Below are 17,483 nucleotides of genomic sequence, written 5' to 3' on the forward strand. Positions count from 1 at the left end.
ATACATGCAAAAAAAAATTCAAGGACTTTCAAGGACTCTCAAGGACCGTGGGAACCCTGCCTATATTTTGGAGGTCAGGAATCCAAATCCATCAAAATAGAGTATATTTGTTCAGAGAAAGTACGCTTTTGTGTCTTATTTCGTAACTTAAAATATCGTCTGCACTTATTAATTACTTTTTCGAGGTCATCCCCTCGAGACATTCAGATTGAGTTCTAGAACGTAAAGGTTCGGTCATTAGATCAAAAGTTATTCTTGGTGGTCCTTATCTTTTTTTTTTTTTTTGGCACACTAGACAAACATATACACCTTGCAGTTCAGAAATAATCATATATCATAGTTTAAATTTCATCTTTAAACTTTAGAAATGTGTTTTGATGATATTAATGAGCAAAACAACAATATTTAAACGCGTTCGTAACCAAGCAACAATTTTACCTTAGCCCCAAAATTGTCTCCATACGGATCCTATAAGAAGGACCAATATTAGGATATCTAGATTTCTTAATATTGGTCCCGGAATGGTCTATGTAGGGCCTGTATTGGCTGAATAATCCATATAAAATATCTGGTGAATCTAGCAATTCTATATAGGGTCAGTATTGGTTGTAAAATTTCGGGTGAATCGGACAATTCTATATAGAGCCGATATCAAAAAAATAACAGCCCTCTGAACCTTTATTGAGCAGTGACTCCTGAATATTGGTTCAATAAGGGCCCTAATTATTTTGCTTCTAGGGTATTTTGTTTAATAAAAATAACAATATTTAATCTTCTCATTTTTATCTCATTCTCATTTTTTATTTGAACAAAAACGTTTGAAATCACATTTTTTGTTACTCTCCCACCCCCATTACCTTAATTTTATGAAACCTCCCCTCTCCTCCAAGCGTGAAATCATTTGTGGACGGACCCTAAGTGCTCGTGAAAAAGAATTCGACTGTATTTTGTTTTTTCTCTTTATATGCTACATGCTCCATTGATGAATATAGATTATCCATCCATAAGATAACACGAAATCCCACTAAGTTAAACTTAGTAGCATATTGTTTTCTTATGTAGAGGTTCTTTCCTGTCACAGTTGTCTCCTCCATCCCAAACCATAATACAAGAGTCATTGTGGGCATAGGCATAAATATAATGCATCTTACCATCACCAGAACTGTTTGCAATTTATGACATTTTTTGCCTCTGTCATCATCTTGTTGCCCATAGATGTTCATGCATAACTAGGCTAAAAACGTTAGGTCATGAATGCTAGAATAAAACAAAATAATTTAAATAAATAGCATAATTAAAGAAGGTTTCATGAGACACTTTGGAAAAATTGAGACCTTCAGATATATATTTTATTTTAGTCTCGTGAATGTTAATTTACTTTGCAAAGTTATTAAATTAGGGAAATCTCAATAAATGAAAGCACTACGCGACTCTCAAGAGAGGACAGAAGAAAAAATAAATTAGAACATTTTTCTGAACATACGAGACTTTTTAAAAAGGTAAAAGACAAATTGAAAACTCAATAATTTACTCAAAATAAAAAAAGGCAGCAGTAGCAATTTAGAGGATAGAAAGCCCTGCTCCTAACATGGAACCCACACTCGAATCACAGGATGGCTGGTCTGCGCGCTTTCTGCTTCTGGCTTGCACCGACAATTTGTACCAATCAAACTCAAAAAATTAATTGCGTAAGAGCCTTGCTTCTTTACTAAACTAGCGTTTAAAGTAGTTGTCAAGAATCGCTACTACTTTTTTTTGTATCCCACCACTCACGGCACTACTTTTTTTAAAAAGTAGTCCACTACATTAAAAACTATGAAAAAAAGTAGCGACTACAGTAGTTTCACTACTCGTAGTGCGCTCTTCCGACCACAGGCTATGAAGACAAGGCAGTCTTAAAGATTTGTAGATTTCGAAACTTATAGACAAATAAAGACAAAGCATAATATTTACTTTCTCAACATTCCAAAATCAATTTACTTACACTAAAAGGTCTCGTAGAACGTTCATCCCCCTAGCCCTTCAATTTCTTGATCTTTTACTGAAAATAATTAACTGTAGTTGATTATTTTAAATTTTAAAGATATAACAGTGAAAATTATAATTAATAAGTTCAGAAAAATCTTTTCAAACTCGATTTATTTTTCAGTTGTTGAATACAACGTAAAATGCTCTTAGAATAAAAGAAATAAATATATGAGCTCTACAAATCTAAATGAATATATATGAATTCAATCTCATAAATATATATGTACACATTTTTCTTGATTAATATAAGGAGTGAAAGTAGACAGGAGATCAATTTACACAGCAACAATTATATTTACAAAGAAATGCCCAGATCCCAAAAGGTGTCGTTCAAAGAACTTTCACAAAAATATAAACAATACACACTTCATACACTATTATGTACAAGTATTAAATATTATATACATATTTGGTGATAAATGCTTATACAGGTAGCTTTTTAAGATAAAATATATCCGAAAAGATTTTATAAATAACCTTATTAATTTGAACCACCATTTAAACTAAATCTATTTATTTGTTTCACACATATCAGTTTTAATTGGCTCACTCAGTAATTATACAACTGCACTAATTATGTAACAGGTCATTCATTAGGTAAATTTAATGATCTAACTATTCAATAATTTAGCATTGAAATAAAAAAAAAATATGTTTAAAGAAAATAACTGAGTGGTGTAGTTTAAATAAAGAACAATTTGAAAGATCAATTTCAAAAACAAATGCGGAAGTAGAGAGAAATGCACAGTTTGAAGTGTTGTGAAGAGACCAAAGAGTTAACATCACTGTTGTAAGTCAAGAAAAGAAAATGGCAGTATAGGATTTAATTAATCATCCACGACTGCATATAGTTCTGTTTTATTTAGTTGTCTAATTATATAAATATGCTTTCAAAACTATATAAAAGCTTTAAAAAATTCAACTCACCAGAAAGAAATTTAATTCATGCCATATAATTATTAAAAAAGGGTTGTAGTTTCATAGTCTTACAAGAATTCTAGACTCAGCGACATATTTCAATAAATAAGAAGAGCATTCTGTCTTGAAAAAGAAACAACTATAAGATGTCGCAAGAACATTGGATTTGATTGAACCACTAAAAATGGTGCGTCTTGTTCTGACATACCCTTAACAAATCAAAGGAGAGATAAGGATTTTTTTTTCTTTCATAATGCTGTAGAAGAAAATCGTCTGTAAGAAACAATATCTACTACTCTTTCATTAGTTTTTTTTATATACCAACAGAATATTTGTTATGAATTTTAGACATCAATTTTATTCATTCTTATTAACAAAACAATAGTCTTATCAACAAAGAATAAGTTTTACTGTTCTCCCTTCACATGATTTAAGAAAGCAGGCAAAGAGAAAGGTGTGCAACATCATTTCAATAGTTGGCGATGTCGATATACGTTCACGCTGGCAGTTTAGTATCTATTTAGCAAGCACTTTGATGCAAACAGGCTCTCCCCATAAGGATAATGGTTTTTTCTTAACTTGCAACAGAGTATAAGTACAGAAATTAGTTGAAAAGTTCATCGGAAAAGTTCATCATCAAGGATTCAGACGGAATTACTGACTGGAAGAAAATTATAAAACTATGTTTTTAAAACAACCACCATTTGCTGCGATGTGAGGCAATTTGAGAGCAAAACTAACAGGCAGCCTATTCCAGTTAGAATGGTCTTACATGCAGTAAAAAACACTGTTTTGTAGTTGTTATTCAGCATCACCATCAATTTGGTAACAAATTTCAAAGCTTAATGAGAATAAAGTATGTGATTCAAACAATTTACATCAAATTTTTCCTTATTTATTTTTCAAATTGTTAGTCATCTTAGACACACCCAGTATTTTATAAAAACTATTTTTCACAGTGTAGCAAAATATTTAATATAAAAAACTAAAACATAATAGAGAGAAATTCCCTATTTGTTTAACTGTATTATCTTCAAAAAAAATATGCAATTTTTAAGATTCAAACAAAATGTGGTTTGAAAGAGAGTAGCTACTTAAAAAATTTCTCAAAACACTAAATGTTGACTAATTCCAACTAAACTTGATATGGATTTAATTAAGGGCAAAATATGATTGTTACACATATATGTACCAATCATATCATATAAAATGCTATACAGCATACGATTTAAATGAATGAATGAATAAAAATAAGCATATAAAAAATTCGCAAATGAATTAATGGAAACTGACAGATATTAGTGATTGGTATTCAGTAATTTACAAAACATCTTAATTTGTAATAAAAATAATAAGAAAACTATTCCAAGGAAAAAAATACTTTTTACTTTTAAGTGATTTTGCCTGATCTTCAACTGAACTTCTGAATAACTGTAAAATTGGGCTTATTAGTATTCAAAGAAACATTAGATTGTTAATAATATTTAAATCTGTACAAAAATACTGTAGTAATTTTAAGTTAAAAAAAATACACCAAAACAATTTTATGAGCAGTTTATACTTAATATAAAAATTACTAACCAATTTAAATAAAACTATAAAATAAAAAAATGTAGTAGAAATTGTTTTGAAAATTTACATGTTTTAAAGAACACATTTCTATTTAAACAAAAGTTTAAACAAAGAACAATTTGAACAGATATACATAAGTCTTAAAATCAATTTAATGAGATCTGTCAAAAAATGTAGTTACTCTCATTTTTGTGTTCATACAAGTAATTTTTATTTATTTCAAAAATAGTACTTCTCCAGCATATTTCTGCTCCCAAATAGGATGCACTAAATATCAAAAAAGATAGGAAAACAACACACACATAAGATTTATCAAACATTAATTTATGTTGGGATCTGTGTTTAAAAAAAAGACTAATTTTCAAGTATGAGAACACTATTGTTACAAATTATAATAGACATTTTTAATATTTTATCTAGCATCAAAATCAAATAGCAATTTATCACCAAAAAACAAGACTAGATCAAATAACAAAACCATCAGATAATAGAAAATAACATGCAAGAAAAATAGAATTAAATAATTGATAGATTTTTATATGTTTAGCATTTACTTAACAATAAAAAAACAATTAACAAATGTTAACAATTAAAAAAAAAAACATTGGATTTATTTTAATAGCCTAATGTTTTGCAGAGAGAGCCTTTTTATATTTTCAAATTGACTATGTTACAGAATTATAACATATTTAATACATATGGAAAACAATTTTAGCAAAGCCATGATGGGACTATCAAATAAAACTATAACATTAATAAAAAGTAAATAAATGTATTCAAACATTTTAAATTTAAAAAAGTGCCAAAAATACTGGAATATTTTTGCTCCAACTCAAAATTAAGAGATCAATAAAAAAAATTAAAAAAATTAAGTAAATAAATCTAATTTAACAGAATAAATCAATCTTTATTAAAAAAAAATTGATCAGAAGCAATTTTTTATCATCAATAGTCGGTGTAATAGCTCATCATTATTAATGATAAAAGTATTTCAGAGTGAAATTGATATTTTAACACAAAAGCAAATGCATAAATCAAAATAAAATTAAATAGAAACATTTAATCATGAATAGTATTTTCACAATCTTTAATAGAAGAAAAAAATCTTTTTCCTTTGTATCAACATTTTTATACAACATTTTTTCAGGAAAACCTAAGCATAAAATATAATAGGAAAAACTAAGAAGGATAACAAAACTAATTTAACATTGTATGACGATCATAAATAATTCTTCTTTGCTCTTGAACTTGCCGCTTCCATTTATCTTGTTGCTCGCCAACTCTATTCAAAACATTTGTAGTGCCTGCTCGAGGTCTCATAGCTGTAGCCATGGGTTCACTCTGAAAGTAATGGAAACAAACAAAATCAAAACAATAAAAAAGGGTGAGTGCCATTTAAGGTACTTTAATTACCAAATTTAAGAAAACAATAATACTTTTATGATCTATTGAGGACACTTAATCTCCTTAACAGTTGGAAAAAAATTAAGTGTAATTTATACTGTTTGTTTTTTTCTGCTACATAATTTAACACAGAATATTCTTGAAATAAACAATAAAAGTTTTACTATTTTTAAGCCAAAAATTTCCTTAAAAGCAAATAAAAATTAAAATTTGATTAAAAAAAAAAACAATATAACTTCCAAAAAAAAAATTTAAAACATGGATAAAAAAGGAACAAAAAGCATAATGATCAGAACAGTTGAAATTCTTCGACTTTTCATTAAAATTCTTTTTTTTTTTTTATTTCAAAGATAAAGAATTATTTAGTTTACGTTCATTTTTTTCCTTAAAATAAATAAATTAAAATAATTTATGAATTTCAATAAAAAAATACTAAATAGTTGTAAAAAAAAGGTAACAACAGGACAGGTGATACAAAAAAATAGTTTGCCATTTTCAATTTATTAACCTTTTAAAGAGATTAAGAAAAGATGCAAAGTCATTGAAAAATCCAAAATCCAAAGAAAATTGAAAAATCCTATAAAATTAAATGTATGAAATATTTACCCCGACCTGCCCCAATTTAGGGCATACGGGTAAATGTTTATTAAAATCAAGAAAAACAGAAAAGTACATAAAATACAAAAAGTAACATTACAGAGTAACATTATGTAAACATTATGTTTACATAGTTATGTTACAGAGTCTGATGGCAACAGCAGTAAAATAATTAAAATGCTCCGAGAGTCCCGCCTTATAGTGCCGAAGCCGACGGGGCTTCCCTTATAGTGAGCCAAAGACACAAATGAAAAATTTTACAACACATCGCAGTGATGTATTCAAGAACAGTAAAACATGAAGTGAACCATTAAAAAAAAACGTGTACCTGAAGTGAACATAAGAAAACATTAAAAGGTCACAGGTAAACGGAGGTCCCAAGTTAATATAGGTCAAAGAACCAATACAGTCGATGACAAATTGACAACAGGTAAGACAGAAGAACAAGGCGTAATGAGCCAAGAAAATCTCAAATGTAAAACAAAAGGAGGTGAAGATGTAAAGTGGTAAAACAAACAATTATCAAATACAATTAAAAGGCGACGCTAAAATTTGCAAAGCAAGGAAAGGCAATGTAAATAAGCCAATTAAAAAGCACAATGTAGTGAATAAATAGATTAAAACAGAACTAAAAAGCTGAGATAGATAAAACAACAAAACGTTGTCAAAATAACGGGAAGCGAACAGACGGGCAGCCCAACAACCAGGACTGAGTTTAGTTCGTGTAGAGCAGATCCAAAATGTCATCAGGGGCGAGTGCGTCCTCCAGGGTGCGTTTAATGATGTTTTTAATAATTTGCCTCTGTTTATTAGTCCTGCACCAAGATCTTATGTCGCCTCTTCTGTCAAAACTATTTCCCCTAATGGCTGCAAATTTTTGACAGTCAAGCATCAGATGTTAAAATCAAATGTATGAATCCCTACAATTTAAAAACAGAACAGCAAAGTAATTTCTATTTTTTTATTGAAATTAATTTTGACAGCTTAAAAATAGACTTGGTGAAAAATAAAAATTGACAGAATCATATGTTTAAAATCCTATGATTTATATTCACTTGGATTCAAGGTTAGTTGGAACATTTAAAATGAAAATATTTCGAGTTTTTTTTTTAATGAAATTATTTTTAGTAAGTTCAAAAATAAATTAAGGAAATGCAAAAAGGTAAAAATTAAAAATTTTAATAAAATCAACACTTGAATGCCCGTGATTTACATTTATGAGAATATATATGTGTGTAAAATAAATTTAAATTAAAAAGAAAACACTTGTTAACTTAATTTTATTTTGTCATGAAGATAAATTACCTTTCTAATAATAATATTAATTTATTAAAACAATATGACAGTTAGGCATTTAAGCAAGTCATAAATTCAAGAAAGAACAAATAGAACAAGTAAATGCAATTTACATTAATGAGAATTTAAATTCATTAAAAAAATGTTAAACAATTTAAGCCAGACTAAAACATGCATTTCTTAATGCAATCTGTACTATTCTTTCCTTCTCAAAGAAACAAATGAGAAAAAAGGAACTAAAAGAACCATAGTAATCGTATTTCAAGCATTAGAAAAATAACAAATAAATTATATGCTTGATTTTTTACCTAATTTTTCTAAACTTTAACTGGCATTGAAAAATTTTCTTGAGTATATATACTAAAGTGTAAAATAAGATATCGTCATGAGTATAAATTGAAATTTTCAATTATTTTGAAAATTTTATTTAAAATGTGTACTAAATATGAAAAGAAGTTTGAAATAAGAAGAAAAAAAATAGCAAATTGAAGCATATTTACCATTGCTTTAAAAAACAATGCAAAAAAATCTAACAATCTAAGAAACGGTAAACGTTATCATTTCGTAACCCTTGCTTACAGTGCTTAGCATGGTGAAGCCTTTCAATCTGGTCCACTTATTGTTATCAGCCGTAAGTAAAAGGTTAAATTTTGGACTTCTCGTTTCTCTACAATATCATTCCCCAAACCAAACTATTCTTCATTAAATCTCTTGTTACGAAAATACTTTTGGACTCTAATTTTTTCAATATTTCAAAACTTGAGGCTTGGAAAAAGTATCATTAGTTAACTTACCCCAGGTATAACATAAATCTAAAATTTAAAATATATATTTATATTTATAAAAAGCAATGTAAGAACCTTACAGTTTAGAATATTTACTCAAAACATTTTGCAATTAAGTTTTTAATTTAAATGTCAAGATAAAATTTGGGTGCTTTGTGCTCATGAAATGTGCCTTGAATTTTAAGATACACCTTAAACAGAAAACTATGAACAAATTAATTTTCACCTTTCACAAAATTTTGAATTTAAAGTATCCCATCCAGCTCATTGATATTTCACCATTTTCTCGCAAAATTCAATGTTGGTTGGCTTCTGTTTAATTAATCTACTTATCATTAATTGCATTTTTTTTTAAATTGTTGAAATCGAAGTGCTGAATTTTTTAGAAGTTTTATATATTTTCATTTATGAATTTTAAAACTAAAAGCCAACTCAAACCTGCATTTCTTCGTCCAGTCCCTACTCAAAGTAACTAATGAGAAAATAGGAACTAAAGAACCATAGTAATGCATGCTTATTTCAAGCATTAGAAAATAATAAGTAAATTACATGTTTAATATACATAGTTTTCATAATACAATTTAAAGCATAATTTAAAAAATGAAAATAAATAGTAATAACAGTATGCAATCAACACAGAATTTCTTATCAGAGTCCTATTTTTGGATTTCTGTAAAAGGTATTTGAATTTTGAAAATAACCCAATTTCTTTTCAGTTAGTCCCCAGATGGTTTAGAAGTGATTTGAATTAAGCATAACAGCAAAATTATTATTACAAAATTAGTTTTTAAAAAAATCAATTGACAACACAATTACAATACTTAAAATTTCTTTGTGCAAATTATCTCTACATAACACACAGATGTATTAAATCGAAACTCACCCCTTCCTGCTGAAAAAAAAACACATTTAAGAGAAGATAAATGTTAGATAAATCGAACTAAAAAAAAAAGCAATGATCTAAATCCAAAGAAATGTAAGAAAAATAATTAGGGAGGCATTTTAATATATATGCCATAAAATGCCGAATAAGAGGAGAGTAACGTTGTTTTTTTTAAATTCAGACTAACTTTTTTTATTAGAAGTTGTTAGTTCAATACATGATAATATAAACCAAGCGATTCAGGAGCACATCTTTGGCTTAAGCAGTTATTAAAAAAATGCTTCTAAGATTTAAAAGTTTGGGTTTTTTTCTTTGGAGTTTTTGGTTATATTTTAAAAACTTCAGATAATTTTAATGCATCAATATAATAGTTACTTATGGTTCAAAAAGAAAATAAACTATTTTTGAATAATATAATAGGCTAATTTCAAAATAGCACATTCAGTAATGTCTAATGTACTATTTAGTTGATATACAAATGCAGATTAAGAAAATAAAATATTTGTAAAATATAGAAAGTAGGTCAGCATTAGCAAAGAAAACTATGCATCAAAAAGATGTCTAGAGAAATTATAATAAATAGAACTCTGTCTTGTGCAACTGATAGAATCCAAAAGTTTAGTCATAAAGTTTCTTTAGATAAAAAATTAAACAAAAAAAAATTTTCAGTCATGTGATCAGCCACATCACCATAAGATATTGATGAATGATGAAATAATATCACCATATGAGCATAAGATATTTCATAGGCACTTTGCAACTAACAGTCAGGTTAGTTAATATGAAATTTGTAAACATGAGAGTATCACTTCATTCCATTTTGCATTAAATGGAAAATAAGAACAATGAAAAAAAGGACTTTCTAAAAATATTAAAATTACACAATAATTATACACACTTGTGTGTAAGTATCAATAAAATTTCATATCAATATCAATGCCAGAGCTCTCTATCATGAATCTTACAAAACAAGAATTTCTAAACGTTGTAAAGGATTCTATAATGTAATCCCAACGAGTGAACTATGTTTATAAATTAATAATCTTGTACAGTTTTAACATTTAATATCTAGTGTAACACAATAACAATAAGTTTAAAGAAGTGGAAATAAAGTATTAAAGAAGTTATTTTATTGTGGTATTTGGCATTTGAATGTAAGGCTAACTTTTGCTTCTGATGATTACGACTTTAATGGTGTAAGAAGAGGGACAGATTTATTGGTGATGCGAGATCGGGTGTCTCAAACAGTAATGTTTAAATATTTTTCAACGTTAAAATAAGGTTTTATAAAATAATTTTAAACAATGTTGATGGACATACTGAATTGGAATGGTATTGTGGAAACTGTGTACTATTTGTGTTTAAAATTGCAATGACTAGAGCCTGCATAAAAAAAAAAAAAATTTCTTTTAAAAAATTTTGATATAATTTCATTAAAAACATGTAAATTAAGAGAAATTGAGATGAAATTTTCATTAAAATTTGAAATTGATGTTAAATGCAAAAATAACAAAAGATTAAAGAAAGGAAAGTTGCTTTTATATATGTACAAGTCCCCCCCCCCAAATAAAAAGAACGGACCACCCTGATAACTCTTGATTTAATGATTGGATGTGGTATAAAGTGTTCTATAATACTTGTTTTCCTTGGTAATTTATTGTCGGTCCCTCGAACATCTGAAAATTTTAAACCTTATTTCTAAGTAGGAAAAATCGCATGAACTAAACACCCTCAAAGTTTAAAAAAAAATAATTCTCTTAGTCTTTCTTGAGAAATTTTTTAAAAAAAATCTCAAAAAGTGAACGCATCTCTTCCTTTATTGCAGGGTAGTGTGCAGTGCGCAAAAAAAAGTCGGCCCACTATGAATAACTTTTGATGTAATGATCGGATCTTCACATTCTAGGACTGGATCTAAATGCCACGAGAAGATGATCTCAAATATGCTTAATTATTGAGTACAGACGATATTTTAAGTTTTGAAATCAGACACAAAAACATACTTTTTCTGAATAAATGTACTTTTTTACGGATTCGAATTTCTGACCCCCAAAATATAGGGGGTAGCTGTAAACTAGAAAATATGGTCACAATAGTTTGGTACAAAGAGTGCTCAAAAGTTGAACCCTTTAAAGTTAACTTTACTTTTTGCATATTTCGCTAATCTCAAAGACTTTTAAAGCGAATTAAAACATTTTTGCACACAATTATAAAATTCATTTATCCAAAGATAATTCCAAGCCAAAAATTAATTTTTAGTAAATATTTATTATTTTTTATTTGATAATGGTCAAAAAAATTTTGAATTGTAAGGTATACAATTTTTAGCATTATTTGTAAGAATATAATTTTATATGGTAAAATACAAAATGTGAGCAAAATTTTTTCAACCATTATTAAATAAAATAATAAATATTTATTAAAAATTATTTTTTTGCATGGAATTATCTTTGGATAAATGAATTTTATAATTGTACTCAGAAATTTTTCAGTTCACTTAAAATGTTCTTGAGATATAACGAAATATGCAAAAAGTAAAGCTAACACGAAGGGTCCAATTGGGACCATTATTTCCAGATTGCGGCTACCCTCTTTTATTTTGAGGTTCAGAAATCCGAGGGAAAAAAGCATGCTTATTCAGAGAAAGTACCCTTCGTGTCTAATTTTGTAACTTAAAATATCGTCTGAACATATTAATGAGCATATTTGAGGTCACCCCCTCAAGCTATTAAAATTGAGTCCTAAAACGAGCATCATTAGATCAAAAGTTATTCAGGGAGATCCCTTTTTTTTGCACACTCTACACTGATTTTTATATATTTATGCAAAAAAAAAAAAAAAAATTAGAACTTACCCCTTCCTACAAGTAAAAATAAATATTATTCAAAAAAATTCATTGAAAAATCATTACATACATCACTACAGAATTTACCTTTAGCAAGGTCTATATTTTTATCTTAGATAACATAACACAACGTAAGAAAATTATAATTCTCAATAACAATTTTAAAAAATACCAACATAAAAAAATTTTGAAATCAACTGTAATTAAAAATTCTGTTTAAAAAAATTAATGCTCATTAAGGAGGCCATATCCCTACCAATTGCCTACAAAAATTATCGGAAAAAAATTAAAGGATCCCAAATAAACAATATAAATAATAAATATATACATAAATAATGTTTCAGAAGTTTGAGGAAAAATCAGAGTAGGAAATAATAAAATAAACAACAATAGAAAGGGAAAAAATGAATAAAAATAATGCTAACCAAAGTGACTTCTTCATTTTCATGCTTTTGATATGCGGTTCTTCGTTTATTCAAAAGCGGATCCAGGCACATCAAGAACAACATATATACAGTCAATAACGAGATTACCCAAATAATTATAATTACCACAACCTGAAATATAGCAAATCATTATGAAAAAACAATAGTACAATTCATAAAGTTAATATGATAGAGTCAAAATTCTAAAAAATGTTTCAGGCCAAAAAAAACTTTTTCAACAACTTTATAAAATTTTAACATAAGCTTTTTAGATGATTACTGAGAGGAAAATAATTGAATAATAAAATAAATTAATTAAATATTTAAAACATTAAAATGAGATTTTAAAAATTATTTACAAATATTGTTGTGGTATTCCGACGTTCATAGCGACATTCACATCTTGGACAGAACTCTTTTTCTTTAGCTCTCAGATAGTCATCTGCTTGAGGCATTACAACTCCTTCACATTTGCTAAAAAAAAAACATATGAATAAAAACATATACACCAATATAACATAATCAGAGCTCATTCTAGACAGAAAAAAGGGCAGGGTGCAAAAGTTTAAAAAAAGGGCATTATTATTCTAAAAAGGCAATAATTTCACGTTCTATTAAAAACACGAATTCTTTACACGTTCTATTAAAAAACATTGTCAATTAGTAAAATATTTTTTTTTACTTAACTAAAAGTAGCAAATCAATAATTAATTACTTATTTTCATTAATAAATTAACATATATATCGAGTTAATGAGCTAATTAGCTTAGTAATTTATTTAAAATGCATGCATATATTAATAAAATAATAAATGTATGTTTTTAAGTGTCTGTAGTTATGATTAAATAATTAAAATGATTAATAATAATTATGATTTAATGATAGTAGAAGTAACTGCAAACTTTCAAAGACAAGTGCAACAATGGATTGTGATGGCTATTTTTCCTTTCCCATACAAATCTATGTATTGACAGCAATGACAAACTAAATAAAAAGAGTTAAAAATAACAGTTCATGAAATCCAATGTAGAGTTTGGTGAAAAAGTAAAGAAGGGTTGAGGAAAGAAAGGGCAAAAAGGGTATGGAGTCTATTACATCAGGGCACTAATTTACTTCAGGGGCAACAGGGTGAATTCTTTTGACTAAAAGGGCAGCAGGGTGCTGCCCTTTTAGTCAAAAGAATTCCCCTGCCTAGAATGAGCTCTGACATAATAATTGTAAAATGAAGCAGTATGAATAGCACCTAATAACTCTTATTTTTTTAAGCACTCTGTTTGATTCACAATTGTATCATGTTTAAGAAATGAAAATAAAAAAAAATACTTATATCGAAAGTTTTAAGTTCTGAATGCTCTCTTTATACACAATGAAAAGCTATTTCAGCATGCACTATCTATGTATTCGAAAATATAGAACAAATATCATTTGATTACAGAAACAAAGTAACATTTCAAGGAAATGAAAAAATTTTAAATTTTTCAATGGATCAGTGAATGATTTCTAAAGCAAAATAAAAAAAAGGAAAGAAAAACTATTTTAAAGCTAGCAAGAACGATTTTCCTTTTTGCAATGAAACATGTAGAAAATCACTCAAATTTATCAAATCAGTTCATAGTATTATTATGCAAGAATTTTTACACAAATTTACTGATAGAGCAAATAATTTAAAGAGAATCTCTAAATGCACAAATTTTAATTCGAGAAAAAAAATGGGCAAAATATATTTTTCTTGAATAATTTAAAACTAAAAATATTCATTTTATAATTTCCTAAAACAACTAAACCTTAACCAGGTGGAGACCCACTGAACTGTTGTCATTATTGAAGTTCTTACGTATGAAATATCGGTATGTCAAACAAAATAAGTATGTAGTAAAAAAAATGAATAAAATTAATATATGCCTACAAATCTATTTTAGAATGAAAAAAAATTGTCATCCCAAATTTAAAAATTGTAATGACTAGTGCATAATCAAAATATAGTTGACATACTACTTCACACTTATTGTTTTGATTATTATAATGAAAAAAAAATTTGGAAAAAGATAAGAAAAAGTTATAGTATTTTTGCACTTTTCAAGATGACAACATTCCTTAAATAAAAATGTTTACAATGTTTCTCGAATGGGAAATCATTATGAATTGTTGTATTTTAGTAATTAGTAACATTATTTCATACTTAAGTTATTATTTTACTAATCCAGCCTATTATTGTGAATGTATGATTAGTAACTACACTATCTTACCATTGAGAAGGAACAACATTAGCAATATAAAGTTTTCTTTCAGTTTTATTGCCCTTGACTACTTCTGGGCTAGGACATATACATTTGCATCGCACATCTTCATACTGAGCCTAAAATTCACATAAGATAATTGGCATTAAATAATTGATTTCAGCAAAATGCAATAAAAAAATTGCAGATTACCTAAACAAATATAATTTATTGGATAACTAAATTGCATTGGAATTATTGACTTCAAATAGAACATTGAAAAAAAAGGAAAAAAACATTTTTATAATAGTGATTTCGCAAGACTTTTCAAATTGCAGGTCTTTCCGACCCAGAATTTATCAAATTCTGTCCACTTTTCTAAAAAAAGTGGGTTTCTATTTAAAATTATATAAATATCCCACTTATTTTTATAATTCATAATAATATTTTGACGATTAAGAAAAAAAATATGATTAATAATTTAATCAGCAATCATTTAACGAAGAATTAACAGAAAAATCGCCCATCATATAAAAATTCAAAATCAAGTATCATATCATCTTTATAAAAAATAAGACACACTATATTAATTTTAAAAAGTAATAATTCATAACGGTCATAACGCTGATTAAATTATTTTAAATATTTTACTATAAATAGGATAAAGTAGGTCCTGATCCATAGATATGATCCAGTTTCCATAAAGATATACTATAATCAAATAATAGATTATTTGCAATAAGTTTTATTTACCACTTATTTCACAAAAAAATGTTACTACTACTATTATTTTCAAGCTATTTAGAGTGAAAATTATGCATGCTACAGGACACATCATAACTTTTATTTTGCATCTCCCTAAGAGATTTCGTGTATCTGACACGCTATAGCACGCAAGCAAAGTCACTGTATAATTCAAATTTAATACCAGCAATGATAGATAATTTAAAGAAAGTATACAGTAAAATACAACAGCATGTATTGATAATTACTAATTTCTTATATTTATCATTATGATTTTAAGGACTAAGCAAAAATTCATTTTTAGAAAGTTAAATAAAAAAATTTAAATTTTTCTAATATACAATTACGATCATTTTTACTTTGCCTTTTAGATTTCTAATCTCATTTCATGTTAATAAAATTGTAAGTTTTACAAAACAGAATTCAAGGATATTTCCCTATCATGGTTTGTGACGGTTTCCCTATCATGGTCATGCCTAGTGACAAGTACAATCACTAAGACGAAAAATATATTTTAAACTTAGGGGAGATTTCTGTATCCTGATCTGTGGCAGAATAATAGCCAAGACTTGGCAACTTCCGGGCAGTGGCCAGTGAGAAACTAAAAAAATACACCATAGAAAGCATCCAATTTGAAAGGTATAACTTATAGCCACCCCAGGGCAAATATTTACATGATTTTTTAATTGAAAGTTTAAAATCTATTTGCAGGGGTCTGTCTAGGTTTTTCTGGGGGGTATCTATTTTGTGAAAATTTAGACATAATTTGTGAAAATTAAAAATTATATTTAAAAATGAACGCAAAAATATGGATGTAACGTTTCTTACGAGAGACAAAAATAAAATTTTAAGAAAAAGTATTTTGTGAAATTATTTTACTGTTTTTTCTAAAGATGAATTTGTGAAGGTACCGCTAAACGGTAGTAAATTTGGCTTGGACAGACCCATAATCTGGCACCTTGGCGACTGTAGTTGGTGCAATAGATCATCATAGGAAAATATCCCCTGGTCCCTTTCTGTGATTTTTTTATTATTTTTTTAGTTTCTCGCAGGCAAATATCCAACTTTTATATAATGATAAATTTCACGAAAGTAACTCAACTTGTTAGGGTCTCTCTGCCTACATAAATTTAGTTTATAATCCTAACAAAGCCAAACCAGCATTCTTTAACGGCAATGAGATTTGGCTCAGACTCTTTAACTATGACTTATTTAATACTTTATATAGGATAGAAGAAATACACACAGAAATTTCAGCAATTTAAAATGAATTTGAGATTCATACAATAATTAAAAATTATATGATAGAAATCATTATAATTAAATGCCCATAAGGAACTGTTTTTGCTTATAATCAAGCAAATGATAATTTATATATTTTCAGTAAATCCCTAGGCTCATTTTATTTCTTGTTTCAAAAACAAATTTATTTATATCTTTCATAATCGTAAATATATACAAGCAGAATAGATGGTAATGAAATTTTATTTTATACCCATATTTAACAAATATTTTAATACAAAACCTAAAAAAATGAAAAACAAATTTTCAACCTACGTAAGTGATAGTACTAATGAATGATATAGTAAATAGAAACAAGGCACAGGAAGATAAATTGATAACCATTTTCATTTTTAATAATTCATAGAAAAACAGAACTCAATTTATAAACCAAAACAAATCATCAAAATCCATTTGCCAAAATTACAGTTAAAAGAATAAACTGTCGACTTAATTAATTAGTTTTCATATAAACTCTTCTAAACACTTGAA

The 17,483-nt window shown here is 27.3% G+C and overlaps 1 protein-coding gene across 1 annotated transcript; it reads right to left on the reverse strand.

Annotated features, from left to right (window-relative positions):
* Window positions 1-2,122: 2,122 nt before the first annotated feature.
* On the reverse strand, window positions 2,123-17,424 carry LOC107441254 (uncharacterized protein CG1161). Its single transcript, XM_016054444.4, has 5 exons — window positions 17,268-17,424; window positions 14,997-15,106; window positions 13,110-13,224; window positions 12,751-12,882; window positions 2,123-5,859 (listed from the first exon to the last, which is right to left on the reverse strand). The coding sequence occupies exons 1-5, from the start codon at window positions 17,340-17,342 to the stop codon at window positions 5,716-5,718; spliced, it is 576 nt and encodes a 191-aa protein (XP_015909930.1). The 5' UTR covers window positions 17,343-17,424; the 3' UTR covers window positions 2,123-5,715.
* Window positions 17,425-17,483: the final 59 nt, after the last annotated feature.

The sequence above is a fragment of the Parasteatoda tepidariorum genome, chromosome 4 (assembly GCF_043381705.1).
Source record: "Parasteatoda tepidariorum isolate YZ-2023 chromosome 4, CAS_Ptep_4.0, whole genome shotgun sequence".
Classification (NCBI taxonomy): Eukaryota; Metazoa; Arthropoda; class Arachnida; order Araneae; family Theridiidae; genus Parasteatoda; species Parasteatoda tepidariorum.